At 37.0% G+C, this 15,360-nt stretch overlaps 2 protein-coding genes across 4 annotated transcripts; one reads left to right on the top strand and one right to left on the bottom strand.

Annotated features, from left to right (window-relative positions):
• Nucleotides 1–697: 697 nt before the first annotated feature.
• Nucleotides 698–12,955, bottom strand: LOC117779786 (WW domain-containing adapter protein with coiled-coil homolog). 3 transcript variants are annotated; one of them, XM_034616102.1, is made up of 15 exons: nt 12,617–12,955; nt 11,839–12,308; nt 10,097–10,133; nt 7,086–7,479; nt 6,426–6,656; nt 6,288–6,362; nt 6,149–6,224; nt 5,565–5,650; nt 5,405–5,500; nt 4,929–5,332; nt 4,177–4,448; nt 3,604–4,112; nt 3,135–3,301; nt 2,272–2,399; nt 698–2,190 (listed from the first exon to the last, which is right to left on the bottom strand). In XM_034616102.1, exons 2-15 carry the CDS (start codon nt 11,877–11,879, stop codon nt 2,109–2,111), a joined length of 2,598 nt encoding a protein of 865 aa, XP_034471993.1. In that variant the 5' UTR covers nt 11,880–12,308; nt 12,617–12,955; the 3' UTR covers nt 698–2,108. The 3 variants fall into 3 exon arrangements, with proteins under 3 accessions (XP_034471993.1, XP_034472001.1, XP_034472009.1); XM_034616110.1 differs by having other exon boundaries at nt 698–2,187; nt 11,839–12,954; XM_034616118.1 differs by lacking the exons at nt 10,097–10,133; nt 11,839–12,308; nt 12,617–12,955 and adding an exon at nt 8,512–8,940 and having other exon boundaries at nt 698–2,187.
• Nucleotides 12,956–13,910: 955 nt separating this feature from the next.
• Nucleotides 13,911–15,349, top strand: LOC117789209. The gene is made up of 3 exons (XM_034628298.1): nt 13,911–14,029; nt 14,101–14,160; nt 14,224–15,349. Exons 1-3 carry the CDS (start codon nt 14,006–14,008, stop codon nt 14,743–14,745), a joined length of 606 nt encoding a protein of 201 aa, XP_034484189.1. The 5' UTR covers nt 13,911–14,005; the 3' UTR covers nt 14,746–15,349.
• The last annotated feature ends 11 nt before the right edge of the window (nt 15,350–15,360 follow it).

Below are 15,360 nucleotides of genomic sequence, written 5' to 3'. Positions count from 1 at the left end.
CGACGCTTAGCTAAATAATATAAATTTTTTATTTATTCCTTTTTTGTTTGTATTTAAATATATTTAGATACATATATATGTATATATGTACATTTATAGATACATATACATATACACATATATACATATATATATTCATTGTATTTAATTATATGTATATCTACAATAGTTATTATTATTTTTTAAATTTATTTATATTTTTAAACTTGTTTTGCTTTGATTTCTATTTGTTGTTGTTTCGGTAATCCTCGGTTTTAATTTTTTAGACAATTTTAAAATTAAAAACTCAAATTTCACAAACATCCTTTGGGCATGTTGTGTTAGGTATTATTCTTGTTCTTCTTTTCAATTTCTTTTCCAGCATTTCAGCTTATTCTTTTTGTATGGTTTGATTTCTTGTTATACTGCTTAAATATGAAAAATTATGTGTTATATTTATATTTATATATATTTATAAATTCAAATATATATATGAATATATATTTTGTTTAATATATGCATATTTAGATTTTAATTTAAAAAAAAAAATTTAAATAATGTGTAGAAAAAAACAAAGTAGGCAAAATCAATTTTAAGAAACAAATAAATACATTTTCGCATAATAACTATGAAGCTAGAAATGAAGCCTAATCGGCCAGGCGAACTCCAGATGCTCTACATGTGTGTGTGTGTGTGTGAATGAATGTGTGTTTGTGTGTGTGTGTGTAGATGTTAACTACAAATTATTTATTGGTTGTTAGGTGATTTTTGACAATTTGACAACAAGTATTTACCTATACCCTCGGAAACAACAAAGAATATAACTAAATGAAACGTTTTGTAATGCAACGCAACACTTATGCAATATTATTGATATAAAACAAAAACAGAAGAAAACTTATTTTGGTATTCAACAAAGCGACAGCCATGAAATTTGACTGTCACAGTGTGAATCCCCCTAATGGATTTACTGCGGCTACTAAGAAGGCTAAGCGTGTGGACCTCACCCTCTTTACCTCTCTGTCTATCTATCTATCGCTTGCTCTTTCGCTCTCACGCGTGGTGTGTGACACCACAATCTTTTCGTCTCTCTCTTTCTGATCCATTTGTAATTACATTAGATTTTTCAGTTTTCCTACGAGTTTTTTTGAGGAAAGAGGGTTTTCGAGGCTGTCACACATCTTTTTGTTGTTGTTGTAAATATACATTTTCATATACTCTATATATATAATTTGTATATAGGTTAATTAGCATTTTATTGCAGTTGAGTATACTAGGTTGACTTGTTTTCCTTACGTTTGTTTTTTTGTTTCGTTTGTTTTGTTTTTTATTTGTTGTTGTTGTTGGTGTTTTGCATTCAATCTTGTTAAATTGATCTATTTTGTTGTTGCTTCGATTCGATACGAGGAGGCTTCTTTCATATTGCTTTTGAATTGGTTTCGTTTTTTTTTTTGATTTTGTTTCTTTTGTTGTCTGTAGTCTCTGTTGTGTTTGCTTTCAATTTGTTTTGCTAAATATTGTTACGATTGTTGTTGTTATTGGTGTTATTTTTGTTCTTAGATAACGGCAACATAGGCCCAACATTGCCGATTCGCTTCATGCTTATTTAAGTTATTAATTACGCTTTGCTAATTATAAATTATGTTTTATTTTTGTGGTTTTTTTTCTCTTCATCTTTATCTTTATCATCATCATCATCATTATGTTGTAGTTGCTGTTACTGTTACTGTTGTTGTTTTTGTCGCTGCTGCTGTTGTTGTTGGAGTGATTTTTTTGTTGTTGCTGTTGTTCATTGCTCGTTGACATTTTGTGAAGCGACTGTTGCCTGCCACTAGCAAAATCGCCAACACTGTCAACAGAGCTTTTGCCGGCCGCAGGACGAAGAAGGATGCACGCGTTAATTGCCCAGTCCCTGCTCTGCCCCACCCGTGATCAACTGACACATGCTCATGATCTAGCAACAGATTTGCAAATTAGTATCCGCATCGATTTGATGGCGAAGGAGCTGGTGGGGGCGGGGTCCAAGTCGGGGGGCATTACTATCATCACCATCAGCTGCGCCAGAGTGTGCTCTTTTTGAGCCTGACAGACAGCTTGCGATGCACGCGCAGCCTAACTTGCTCCTGATCCTAAGTATCGTCTGACATGAACGCGTTCTGAGTCTTCGACTCCTCAATGCGGCGAATTTGCTGTCGCAGATACATGATTCTTCAACAGAATCACAACAAAAAAGCAAAAATATTGTTAATAAATGCCAATCAATTATTCAATCTCAATATTTTGTATACTCACTTTTGTTCTTGCAACGTTGCATTGATCTCTGTGCTTCGCACTAAACTGCGTGCACATTTCAGCTCAGCGCATATCCGAGTGCAGGTGATGTCCCCAAATAGATGTGTGTCCTCGCAGCATTTCTGCGCCTGCAAATATAATATAGAATACAAGGTTCATACAATTTATAAATAGAATAAAGCTTTAATTAATTTCAAAGTCAAGGACAAAGTCACTTAAAGAATGATCATCGAGGTATGTTGTGAAAAATTTTGTTAAAGCGAATTTTATTTACTTGTTCCAACTTTTACTTTATGGCAAAAATTTCAAGATTAAAATTCGCTATACATTGAACTGGTGAATTTAAATCCGACAAAGTTATAAACCATAATTCTAACATTCTCAACACAAATGTTAAGTGACAACAAAAATTGTATTAAATACTTTAAGGCTTATGGAGCAATGTTGTATAATCAAAAATGTTTTTTTTTTTAAATTTATTTCATTAAATGGTTTAAACTTGAAATAAAACGCCTAAACAATCTGTTTTAATATTCGCAAGTATTTGTGAAATTTAAACGGAAATTTAGTAGGGCTGCTTTAATGTGTGCAAAAATGAATTAAAACTTTAATTTAATATGTAGAATAATATAAAATATATACAACGTTTATCACAATTGCAGTAGGCGAATACATGAAATGGTGTTTATATAATTACAAACACAGCAATCAATAGTCTAAGGATTGACACATTAGCACATAGCCATCGTTTAGTGACTAGACTTGTATCTTTTGCAGTTTAACACTTTACAATGATCTGTCATTAGTTAAACATATGATAATTTTCTTAATGCAATCAATCTGTGCAGTTTTGACAAGCTTACCTGACGCTCCAATACTTCCGCCTGCCAGTTGGTCACATGCGCAATTAAATCAGCACGAAAGTATTTCGCCAATTTGGGCGATATTTCGGGACCCCGGAGATTAGACGTCTGCACTGAGCCCACACAGCTCTGCAGTGTGCTGAGTGTGGCGGAACCGCTGCCATCCACTGGAAAAGTCGTAGAGATTCGAATTAATTTCAATACATATACATAATTGTTAATAAGACAGCTAATAGCATTGGATAAAGTTATAACAGTGATATGATTCTTAACTTTAATTCGATAATCCAAAGTAATGCAAATTTTTGTTTTGTCATGAATTAATTCAAATGATAACGTAATTTAATCTGCATTATTACAAGGAGTAATAAGAAGTATATTGAGTTCAACACAGCATGACTTTACAACTAGGGCCAATTAAATAATAGTGTTATTTCTGGCTTTTCAGTTATTATTGAAATGGACTCACTTTTACGCTGTTGCTGGGACTGTTGCGCTGCCTGTTGTTGCGTTGCCTGGGCCGCTGCCAGTGCTGCTGCTGCTGCGGCGGCTGCTGCAGCGGCCACCTGTTGTTGTTGGTGTTGTTCTAAAGCTGAGCCACTTAAATCTAATTCTTGCGTAGGCGTTGGCGGCCCCTCGCCACCAAGAGCTCCACTGCCGCAGAGACTATTACTGCCCATGGAGGTGATGACGCTGATGCCGCTGACAGTGCCCAGGCCGGGTATGCTGCAGCTGTTGCTGTTGCTGCCACTACCGATGGCATTGCTATTGCCAAGGGCATTTGTTGCCATTGGTGAGGCGACGGAATCGACCGTCTTGTGGCCAAATGGCGCATTGCAGGTATAGGCGTTGCTGGCATTCACATTGTTCGTGTGACCCACGATCGTTGGTATGGGACTCTTGGTATAGCTCAGCGATGGCGACATACTGTGATGTGCATGCGGCATGCACAGTGGTGAGTTGAGTTGGCTGTTGTCTCTAGATGTGGATAAACAAGTTGATTAGTTCAACTGTTAGCAAAACGAACACAATAGGCACCAACCTTAAACTGCTTAAGCTGCTGGCAGTCACATTGTTAACCGAATTGTAGGCATGATTCACAGCATCGCCGACTGTACCGCTACCGGCGCCCGTTGGACCACTGCCTCCAGCACCCATCATATGATGGTGCGGCACATCCAAGCCACTTAGTCCTAAATGAAGCTTCTGTCGCATCATCAATGATTGCTCCTTACCGCCGCTAAGCTTCCCAGGCGGCCCGGGCGCATTCGAGTTTAGATGATGCTCCTGATTCGCCAGCGTCGGAACAGTCGTCTAATGGGTTTCAACAAATAATTCATTAATCAAGATATATATCGATTGTAAATAAATAAAGCATATTTGGCGTAAATAAAAATATTAATAAATAATTGAGATTTAAATAAAGTTTTAATTTCGCAGATAAATTGTTGCTGTCAATTACCAAAAAAAATATGTTCTTTCTAAATAAATGGTACGGTAAAATGTATTGTCCTTTTTTTAGCTGGTTTATTAACAAAAGCATTTTTATTTAGTATTAACAACTCATTTTTGCTTTTCCTTTTAATTTTCAAATATATATTTTTGGTTTTCCTAATTTCGTTTGATAGTTTTAGTATTCTTGATATTGTTGGTTGAAATTCATATTGGAAATCGAAATAATTGTTTGATAATTAACATCTTTGACATCTTTGCGATAATAGCAACAATTTATGTGGAAAAAGGGTAGCATGTGGAATTAAACACACATACTGTATTTCTTATAGATTCACTTACGCTGGATGTGGAGCCAATGTGTCCGACAACTGAGTTTCTAAGGCTGCTGTTGCTACTGTTGGCAATGCTGGATGGCACCGAGGCCAAGCCGCTGGTGGGTAACATTGTGGCGCCACTAACGGGTCCAGCAACACCACCACCACCTCCGACACCCACTGATGCGGCACCATAATGCGCCCCCATGGGCGTAACGACTGCGCTGGGATTTGGATGGGAGGCCAGTCGGGGCAGGGCATTGCCCAATGCGCCCGCCAATGAGCCCTGATCGCTAGACTGTATGCCACCGCCGACACCGCCACCGTTGCCGCCATGTGTGGTGGGTGTGCCGCTGAGCGAATAACTTGCCTCCGAGGTGGGCGTCGAGTCGCCGCTGATATCCATATCAGCATTGTCGTTATGTCGAACTAGAAAAATCAAATAAATATTATTTAACATAAATTTCTCTTTTTCAATTGCTCTGCTCTTTCTCTGCTCACCATCCAACCGCCTTCGATGACTCGGCGGACCGCCATCGTTGTCGTAATTCCATCTCAGTCGTGAATTGTCGCGTGATGAATTGGAATGTTTGTATGCTGTGAGTGAAGACAACGTTTTCATTAATGTTAACGGAGGAATGCAACATTCTGCATTACTTACTTGATCTTGAGAAGCGATCATCGCGATCTCTGTCCCGATCCTTGTCACGATAATCCTTCTCACGATGCTGATCACGCGGCAGGTTTCTAAAAATAAAAACAGGAAATTTGTAATTAAATTTGTTAATTTTAAGTGGTTATCCGCTTGAACCCTTAATCTTTTTTGTGTTAAGAGGTTAAACCAAATTATGAAACATCAAAATCTATTCAGTTTTCGAAAATCCCAACAAGTATCCCATTGGGCATAGATTAATCTTAAAAGCAGACAATTTAAAATACAAATCGAACCCTTTTGAAATTCATTATTATCTAAAAACTTGGCTATAACTTTAAAAATGGTGAATATTCGAAATGAATATAATAGACTAGAATATCGTTTATATATCATCATAAAGAGTTAAGGTGGCTAAAATAGACCCTAGTCTAGATTCCTCTCAAAAAACAAACGATATGTCGCTGCTTAAATTCGAGATTATTTTTCGGATTGATGTTTTCTTACAAAATTTGATTATGACTTTTACAGTAAACGGCAGCAAGAGTTGATATAATGATTACTTGATAGAAGTCGGCTTTTGTAATGCTTACCTTTCTCTGTCTACCCATTCCTTAGGTTTCTCCCACTGGGAGACTTCAGTTTTGCAGTTATAGTAATACATTTTGCCTGTGAGTTTGAAAGGAATAAGGATTAGTGATCTGTAGATTGAAATCAAGGTCGTACACATACCAGACGAGCTAACATGCTCGCTCCAGTCACCGTAGCGTGCAACACGCTCCCCGCGATCGCTGCGCTCTCGTTTGTCTATAAGGAATGTAGAGTTAATGAGTTTCTTTGAGATATTTAAAGATTGCTTAAGATAATCACCTGCATATTTATCCTTCTTGTACATATCCCGATCACGATCGGCGCCTCTGTCACGCTTGTCGCGCAAATCGCGTTCACGCTCCCGATCCCGATCATCGGAGCCGGAGCGCTTGTCGTTGTCCCGCGATGAGCAGAGCTTGGCGCCGCCACCGCCACCACCACGACGATCCCTGTCATGATTCGTACGATACGACTCCGAGTCACGATCATTGCCACGCCGATCACGTTTATCTGGGGGTAAACCATCAAATGCAACTGGTTAATGAATATTGCTAAACCAAAGATCTTATAATAATAATAAGCAATATATATTTATTTAACAAGAAGAATTCTGTCCATACACTACTACTAATCCTTTAAGGACATATGTTTATAATTTCGGAAAGGTCTTAATTCGTATAAATGCGACCATATAAAGAATTTAAGAATAACTATTATTTTCAATATTAGTTTTGTAGCATGGAAAATATGAGTTATTTGAAAGATGTGAATACAAAAGTTAAAATGAATACTATTTTAATTTTTAAGAAATAAATTGTATTCCAAAAAGAGTATCTTAGTTTTTCTCAATCATCTAGATGCCTTTATCGAGTTAAATGTATAAATGTGCTATGCCTGGATTAAAGATAAATATGTAGTTGATTGATGGTTAATAGTTACCTGAATATTTGTCCTTTTTGTAGACATCACGATCCCGATCGCGCATCTTTTGCATGAAACTGTATCGCTCGTTGCTGCCACCACCGCCTCCACCACCACCGCCTCCTCCACCACCACTGCGATGATCGCTGCGCTCGCGCAGATCATGCGAACGCGATGATGGTGAGTCTATATCCGGTGATTGTGAACGATAGCTGTTGCCATTATTTAATGGGCCGCCGCCGCCGCCGCTGTTGCCACCACCACCGCCGCCGCCACCGCTGCCACCACCACCTCCGCCGCCACCGCTGCCACCGCCGCCTCCACCGCCAGCGCCAGGCGAGATGTCACGATCGCGATAGTTGGAGGAACGATCGCGTTCATAGTCGCGCTTTGAACTGCTGTACTTTGAGCTCTGTCGAAAAAGATTTGATTTTAATTAATTAATTAAATTATGATAATAATAATACAACTAATTTAAAAATGAAAATTAAAATTTGCTTGCTGTTGTTGTTATTTAGTTATATTTCGTTAGTTGTAGTTCGTGCTGTTATTATTATTATCGCATATTATTGTTATGATTATGATTATGTTTATGCCTTGTTATTGTTATTCAGAAAACTTGTTACCAATATGTGGGACAACTTGTTGAAGGGGTTGTGGGAGGCAGGGGCATGGATTGGAAAGGGGTGTTGGATAATCAAAACAATAATAATAAAAACAATACTACCATATAAATGAAAATATATTGCTACAATGATATCGTTTGTTTTATAAGCCAATGGTTTGTTTTATAATTTTAGTTGTTCTTTTTTTGTGTGCCAAAATTTTCATATTTATTTATATGTATGTGTGTATGTGTCAAGTGTATGCTTATGTGTGTGATTTTTTGCTAATAAAGCTGAGTTTGTAGAATATGGATTTCAAGAGTAGGGGTACTGAGGGTGTTTGGGGAAGAAGAGGAGAGGGAGGTGGGGGGGTTATGGGCGACACGAAACGAACACAAAACAAACATAAAACACGAAACACAATCAAAAACGTAATTAAAGTGAAAATTTATTGCTATTTTTTTTTTTATTTTGTCAATTAACACGTTGTTGCACATTACTCATGTTGTTGTTCTTGTTGTTGTGCTGTTGGTATGTCGAGTGTGTGTGTGTGTTGTGAGTGAGTGTTGGTGTTGTTGTAGGAGTGTGCGCTTGTCTCTTTGCAAATTGTTGCCATTATTATTAAAATTATTATTTATTATATTTTTTTGTTGCACTTGCGCCACTTCTATTGTTGTTGCTCTTGTTGTTGTTGCTGCTTCACATTTCCATCTTTCACTTAACACTTTATGCTTTTGTTTTCTTGCAGTCTTACTTCTTTCTCTTCTTCTGTTGCTTGTGCTTTGTTTTGTTATTGTTTTTGTTTGTTGTTATTGCTGTTGTTGTTGTTATTTACTTACATCAACGCGACACATTCCGATCGCTGCCGACGTCGCTGCCGCTGCAATTTTATTGCTGCTGCCGCTGCTGTGATTGTTGTTGTTGTGGTTATTGCTGCTGCTTATGTTGTTGCTGTTGCTGATGTTGTTGTTGTTGTTGTTGCCACTGCTGTTGTTGGTGAGCAGTGACAAATCAACGGCCATGTTGTTGTTGTGAATGTGATGGTTGTTGTGGTTGTTGTGGTTGCTGCTTCTGCTGCTGCTGCCGCTGCTGCTGCCGCTCGTCATAGATGAAGTTGACGTTGGCGTCGGCGTCGTGCTCGTCCTGGCACGTGCCCGCGTCGTCCTTAACTGTCGCGTCGTCGTTGCCGTTGTTGTTGTTGCTCTTGTCTTCTGCTGTTGCAGCAGCAACAACTCAATGTTGCTGAGGCACTGCAGTCTGATAACAACTTTTAATATACAATATATGTAATAGTCGGCTGAATGATGCACTTGATGATACTCTCTAAATATTGTTGATATAAATAGTGTTGTTGTTTTTGTTGTTGTTGTTATTGATGCTGCTAATGTTGCTTATGGCTTAGGCACGTTTGTGTTGTTGTTGCTCTTCTGATTCTTCTTCTTCTTCTTGTTTATAGGCGAGTTTTATGTTCATTAATTTTTTGTTTTGTTTTTATTTTTTATATTAAGGCTACTTTCGAATTTGCGCAGTGTTGTTTTTAATTTTTTTTTTTGTTGATTTTTGGTGTTTAAATTGTTTATTGCTTATGCTTTGTTTTGGTCTTGCAAATGTTCATTATTTTATTTATGTAACATATTTGTTTATTAAATTGATTTGTTTTTACTTTAATAAATTTATTTCATATTTTTTGCATTTGCTACGATTTCAGCGCATTAAATTTAGTAAATTGGTTTTTTTTTTTTTGTTGATTTATTTATATAAAATTGTAATTAATTGTTGTGCATTTCGTTACGATTTTCGATTGGATTTAGAATTTAATTTTCAATGAATTTGTGAGAGATTGAGATTGATCCAATACAATGATTGTTGCATTATATCCAAAAAGGTGTTATACTCTAATTGTTATACTCTAATACGTTAGTTAGATCAGTTCGTTTGATTCGCTGCAATGCCGCGTGCCCAAAAGATGCGGAGAGAGAGAGAGAGAGAGAGAGTGGGTTGGAGATGGGATAATAAATGAGACTAGCATCAGTACTACAAACATACACATGGATAGACAGACAGACAGACAGACTGATACATATATATAGATACAATTTATTTACATATATGTATACATGTTTGAATGTCAAATGAATTGCACACACACACACACACAAACACACAACATTTGGGGCGGGGTGGAAGGATACAAGCATATTCATACAAATATGAGCACTACAAATGGGTTTCTTTTTGGCTTATCTAAAATGTTACAAATATTTTGCTCACTAATTAAATTTAAGCACAAGCAAAAACTAAATTAAAAAAAGGCTAATACTGGATTTACTAAACCAGGAGAGAATTGTTATTGGTGGGCGGGGAGAAAGAGAGAGAGAGAGAGAGGCTTTCTTCGGCTATGGACAATATCCGCTCTTGGCTCACCTGGTAGGATGTGTGACTGGTATGCTTCTCAAAGTACCTGCAAATGAATGAGAAAAGAAAGGACATTATTAAAAAAAATCAAGAAACAAAATGTGATAAGATTAGTTATTACAAAATATTATTAAGTAAGCATGCAACATGATACAGCAATTATACAGTTAGTCAAGCAATTGTTTACACAAGGAAAACAGAAACAGAAATTATAAGAAGCAGGGATTAAAACCGTAACCTTTAACCGGTAGTAACCGATTGAAATTCGTAACCGTAACTGAAACTGATTTTATTCGCACTGAAAAACCGATACTTTTATAACGGTAAGTTTCGGTTCAATCAAGCTTTAAATTCAATTATGTTCTTAAGATGTAATCATCGTTTTTCAAACTAATTTTGATTTTAAATTTGAATTTTGATTTTAAAAGATCTTTTTTAAAATCAAAGAGTTGTTTTATATATATTAACATGTTTATATCATCTGTACCACTTTTATTTATTTATTTTTTTTTGCGAAGATTTTTTGTAACCTCTGGTTAGTGATTATTAATTTTTGGACACACTGCTTTTGAAAATCGCCGAAATGATTTAAATTTGACCCTTGACCCCTTTCAATGTACTTGGCCACTGCACTTGGCTTATCACACGCCTTAAACTGGGTCAATACACTCTGTTTTCGTTATAGCCAGGTTTGCTTTTTATCAACTGATTGCCGGCATAACCAGTTGTTGTTGTTGTCGTTTATGACATTTAATTCTTTGCCTCAGCTCATTCTCATTCTTGTTCTCAGCTTCCGGCCAGAGGTTATAGCCATGTCATTGACCAACTCACTTAATGCAGCAATCGATCCAATTCCAGTCATATATCCATAGACAGTTAAAACTGAACAAGATTTGTTGTTGTCCAAAATGATTTATCAGCAGTTGATTATTTACCCACAAGCAATAACAACAAAAACAAAGGTATGCAAATAATGTGATTTCATGGAATTTGGATGAAATGCCAGTCAGCTGTTGGCCATAAACATGCAGTTAACATGTGTTAATGCTAACGAAAATTAAGGCTAAAAAGACAAGGAATGTGCAAGTTCTTAACGTTCTTGGATAAATTACAAAAGAAAATGCAGAAATTGAGGCTGGACCGTTTTTATTTTCTTTTCGTTTCGTATTTTTTTTTTTTTTTTTTTTTTGTAATGCCGATATGCAAGCGGTAAATGAGTGAGATGACAGAGAGCGAAATACAGCTGTGCAAGCGAGGGCGTGAAAGCGAGAGGCCAATATAGTGTGGTGAAAAACTTGACGTAGACACGAAACGAATGAACCGACGAACGTTTGGAGAATGAGCCAAAGCGCGCTAAACGAGAGCAACGCAATGGAACAAAGCAGTAAACCAAATATTACAAGACAAGATGAAATATTATTGAAATGTTTTGGTTAATTGCATGCAACTTCTAATTGTCATTTCTATGCACATTTGTATGTACATTTGTTTCAGGACGGGGGACGCAAGGGGAATGTTATTATGTGTGTGTGTATGAGTGCAGCAAGCAGAAAGACGGAACGTGCGTACATATACATATGTGTGTATATGTAAACAAAAGTTGGCGTTTAACTTTTTCTGTGTACATTAGGGTCTAAAATATATATTGTTAGTTAGCAACTAAACTACAAGCATACATTTGTTATGTGTATTAAGTTTGATGTGCATTTGTTATGGGAATTATTGTAATTATTGTAGTTTTTATAATTTACCCATCGTTCATACGCTGCGGTTTTCTAGCATGCATTACCATCAATGCAAAATTTTCGCCAATACGCTTCTCTTCTTGTTATTGTTGTTTGTTATTGTTGTTGTTGTAGAGGTGTCCAGGAATCAGCAGTGGCATCAACTTGTGATCCCGCCGCGCTCTTCCCTCTCACTTCAATTGGAGCAGCGGGCCTCTTCCTCAGTTATCTTTCGCCTCGGCTTCCTGTTGTGGTTCCTCCTGTTCCTTCTGCTTCCTTTCTCCTCTTGCTCTAGCTCCTGCTCCAACTGTGGAGCGCGCGTGTATTTGTTGTATAGATGTGTGTGAATGTGGGCGCTCTTGTGTGCGTGTCGTCTCACTGTATTTGCAGATCTGTGTCCGCGTCTGCGTGTGTATGTGTGTGTGTGTGTGAATGTGGGCTCTGTCGCGGTCGCAGCCGTCGTCGGCAAGTGCCGTTTGCCGTTCGATGTTGCCGTCCTAAAAACACAAAAGTGTGTTTGCAAACATCAGCATCTGGCCGCTGTTAGAATTGCAATCAACATTTGCATGTCCTCTATTGTGTTTGATTGAATTTTCTTGGAAGCTGCTCTCTCTCTGTGTGTTTCACGCCTTCTTTAAAAGCGCTCGCGGCTTGCACTTTTTCACTGCGAGTGTTGTGTGCGTACGTGCGTGTGTGTGTGGATGTGTGTGTGTCGGTGTATGTAAGTGTTGGTTTGGTTGGTCGTCGTCGCTTCTTCGAATTTTTTGGGCTTATTCGCTCGGTTCAGTTTGGCTGTTTATCTTACCGCTGTTTATTTGCCGCTTGCATTCACTTTGATGCTTATGCAGTCAGCGAGAGATGCTTCAAGTTATTAATCAAAAAAAATATAATTCGCCCAACTGCTGCGTTTGCTTTTGGCCTCTATACTTGATGATTTTTTTCAATTCTCTTACATTACGCTTTGTGCGCTCTTTCGTTCGTCGGCACGGCACGGCTGTGTTGAGTTTAAACCGATAGTCAATATATTTGTCTCGCTCCATACATCTTGTATATTTATCCCGGTCACTCCAATCGAAAGCAAGCACATACTGACTGCCGGCCATTTACAGCACTTATAATTCGGTGTGGTGAATAAGTTACTATGTTGTACTCAAAATGGTACTGTTACTGCTCAATTGAACGTTTAAATCATTGTTGTTGCTCATATGTTATGTTAAGTAAATAAAATGTTATGTAAAGGCACTGTTAACTATCGTTTTAAAATGTTAAATGTAATAAATTGTTAATTAAGTATGACGGAAATTCGCTATATAGATTCTTTCAAATGTGTACTGGACAAGTATCATAAAAATGCCTTTAAAAATTACAGAAACACATGATATCAACAAATAACAATTGGCTCAGATTTATTTAACATAACCATTGTTGTCAACTTAGCATTTTATAGCTAGTTCTGGAAAAATTTAACAATTTCTATTAGCCGAAAATCTGGCTATTTCAAATATATATTCAGCTTTGTATTGCTATTAATATTTCTTTTAAAACTATGCAAAAGTGCCTCAAAAATGATTTCCAGTCAGAAACAGCTATCATTTCCAGTGAAGTTGGCAGCTCTGCGAAAGTTTTTCTCGAGTGTTGTTAGCACTGAATTTTAATACAAACGGCGCACAATTCAAATTGGAGCTGTATTTTGCAATAACTCAGCAAAAATAAAGATTAAGAAAAAGGTTTTATTTGAAACTAGATAAAATAAACGCGTTGATTTTAATCAAGGTTTGAAGTTCTTCAATCCTCAGGGGAAGAAGTTATATAATTTGACTCTAAAAACTATCAAAAACTTGACAAAGTTCCAACAAAAATACTGCACAAATTTTTAAAAATTCCAAGCTTTAAAATTAAGAAACATAGGTTTACCTTAAAAAAGTAAATTGTTAAAAATAAGGTAAATAGAAAATATAACAATTTTTATTTTGATTTTTCGAACAATTTAATTAAAATTTCATCATGAAATGAAAAATGATCTAGAACCGATTTCTACCGATGTCTGCCAACGTAAAATAAATGGTAGATTATTTTCTGCCAGGTGGCAACGTCACAGACGACAAGTCTAACACAGACACACACGCACACTAACAGCATATAATATCAGAAAAAGAAGCGCCTTCGAAACAAATTAAAAAAGCCCGCGGATATTATGCACCGCATTCCACAGAACGACGTGAGTATTAACGGTGTGAGATTTGTCTGTATGTGCGCTAATGAATTCTATAAATTGTGTACGCTTTGCAGTTGAGCAGAAATCATATTTTCCTGTCGCCTAACGGCGACTACAGCCGCCATTTGGTTAAGGTAAGCCTCAAAACGCCGGCAATGTGAATTGTCACATAATAATTCACATAATTCACGTCTCAGCTGTGCGAGCGATGTGTGCAGCATGAGAAGAAGGTGCTTCTGCTGACCCAGCGCAAAATGTCGAGCATATTGGAAAAGCCGCGCTCGTTGCATCAGTTGGAACATTGGCTGCACATTGCCTTCAAGGACATTGAGAGCGCACCTCGTCGCATTATCGAGCTTTATGATTGTGCCCCGCATCCGGACTTGATTGTCTTCGATATGCATTCCATAATTGCCGAATTGATCTGCCGTCCCGTGTTGCAGCAGTGTTCCAGAGAGACCCTTGTGCGTCTCATAGCCAAATGTGCAGCTGCCTTTTGCAACTATCGCGAAATGGTGCATGTGTCGAAGCTGGAGCTGGCCAGGTCAACTGGGAAGGAGCACCCTGTCGACACTATTGTCATCATGCCCACCGAGGCATATCCCCTGTCTCCGGAACAGTTTAAACTCCTCATCGGGCTCTACTTTTACGGCAACGAGTTGTACAACAATTTCTCCCAACTCTCGGAACGCATTCGCGTCTCGCAAGGATTGCACTAAAACAACAACAACATAATGACTGCTACAAGTGCCTGTTCATATAATGCTAACAAGATAAACTAGCATTTAATATGAACCAATCGCCAATCCAAAAATGTTCCTCATCAAGTTACTCTCCGATCTATAAGATTTTTCGATATATCGAAGATGTAGCGAACTTTTGAATAATAATACTTAATATGTTGCAATCGATAAGGTTGCATATTTGTCAACTCGCATGGCATCCATGCTATATTTGTTTTTTTTTTGTTTTTTGTATAAAACCGAAGATAACTCTATGTTATATGTAGATAACGTTAAAGTCTTAGTCTGTGTGAAAAATATGAACATATATATTAATATTTATTATTTGCTAATTTCACACACGTTTATAAAAACTACGACTAACAAAATATAAATTACGTTAATTAAAAAACAAAAAAAAAAATATTAATATATAAATAATATATTAATATATTGCGCCATAGAAAAGGAACTAAGATTTGAGTTTTAGGCAGTAAAACAGATATAACTAGCATAATTATCTATCAGCTGTAGATAAGGATAAAATATAAAAATCTGTGTAAAAATTTAAATATATGCAATAAATTAATATTTATTATTTACTAATTTCAC

This window comes from Drosophila innubila, chromosome X (assembly GCF_004354385.1).
Source record: "Drosophila innubila isolate TH190305 chromosome X, UK_Dinn_1.0, whole genome shotgun sequence".
Taxonomy (NCBI): Eukaryota; Metazoa; Arthropoda; class Insecta; order Diptera; family Drosophilidae; genus Drosophila; species Drosophila innubila.
This window is presented reverse-complemented; position numbering and strand designations above follow the sequence as displayed.

Bases quoted from the DNA above. Each gene is read 5' to 3' on its own strand.
- LOC117779786 (XM_034616118.1), bottom strand. From the start codon at position 8,778: ATGACGAGCGGCAGCAGCAGCGGCAGCAGCAGCAGAAGCAGCAACCAC. The intron at 5,333-5,404 runs GTGAGCAGAGAA...TGATTTTTCTAG, and splicing joins TCATCGAAGGCGGTTGGATG to TTCGACATAACGACAATGCT. The intron at 3,302-3,603 runs GTGAGTCCATTT...CGACTTTTCCAG, and splicing joins GTCCCAGCAACAGCGTAAAA to TGGATGGCAGCGGTTCCGCC.
- LOC117789209 (XM_034628298.1), top strand. From the start codon at position 14,006: ATGCACCGCATTCCACAGAACGAC. The intron at 14,030-14,100 runs GTGAGTATTAAC...TACGCTTTGCAG, and splicing joins ACCGCATTCCACAGAACGAC to TTGAGCAGAAATCATATTTT. The intron at 14,161-14,223 runs GTAAGCCTCAAA...TTCACGTCTCAG, and splicing joins ACAGCCGCCATTTGGTTAAG to CTGTGCGAGCGATGTGTGCA.